At 60.9% G+C, this 256-nt stretch overlaps 1 protein-coding gene across 1 annotated transcript in view; it reads right to left on the reverse strand.

The window, feature by feature from the left end:
* TYK2 (tyrosine kinase 2) overlaps positions 1 to 256 on the reverse strand; it is a 19173-nt gene that overhangs the window by 1235 nt on the left and 17682 nt on the right. The window contains exon 24 of the mRNA XM_017742324.1: positions 84 to 194. Coding sequence (XP_017597813.1) covers positions 84 to 194 — 111 coding nt within the window. The remainder of the gene's footprint in view (positions 1 to 83; positions 195 to 256) is intronic.

The following is a 256-nucleotide window of genomic DNA, read 5'->3' on the forward strand; positions in this document are numbered from 1 at the left end:
CCTTTTCCCCTTTCCCAATGCCCCTTTTTTCCCCCTTTTCCCCTTTCCCAATCCCCTTTTCCCCCTTTTCCCCCTTTTCCCACCTCGCAGGGACAATCCCGGGGCATGGGGAGCCTCCTGCCCCTCTCCAGGAGCTCGATCAGCCTCAGCACCGTCATCTGCCCCTGCGTGGCCCCGATCAGCTCCAGGAATTTCTGGGGAGGAAAAGGGAAAATTTGGGATCTCTCCGGGGATTTTGGGGGGTGGCCCCCCCCCC

This window comes from Corvus brachyrhynchos, unplaced genomic scaffold (genome assembly GCF_000691975.1).
Source record: "Corvus brachyrhynchos isolate BGI_N302 unplaced genomic scaffold, ASM69197v1 scaffold248, whole genome shotgun sequence".
NCBI lineage: Eukaryota > Metazoa > Chordata > Aves > Passeriformes > Corvidae > Corvus > Corvus brachyrhynchos.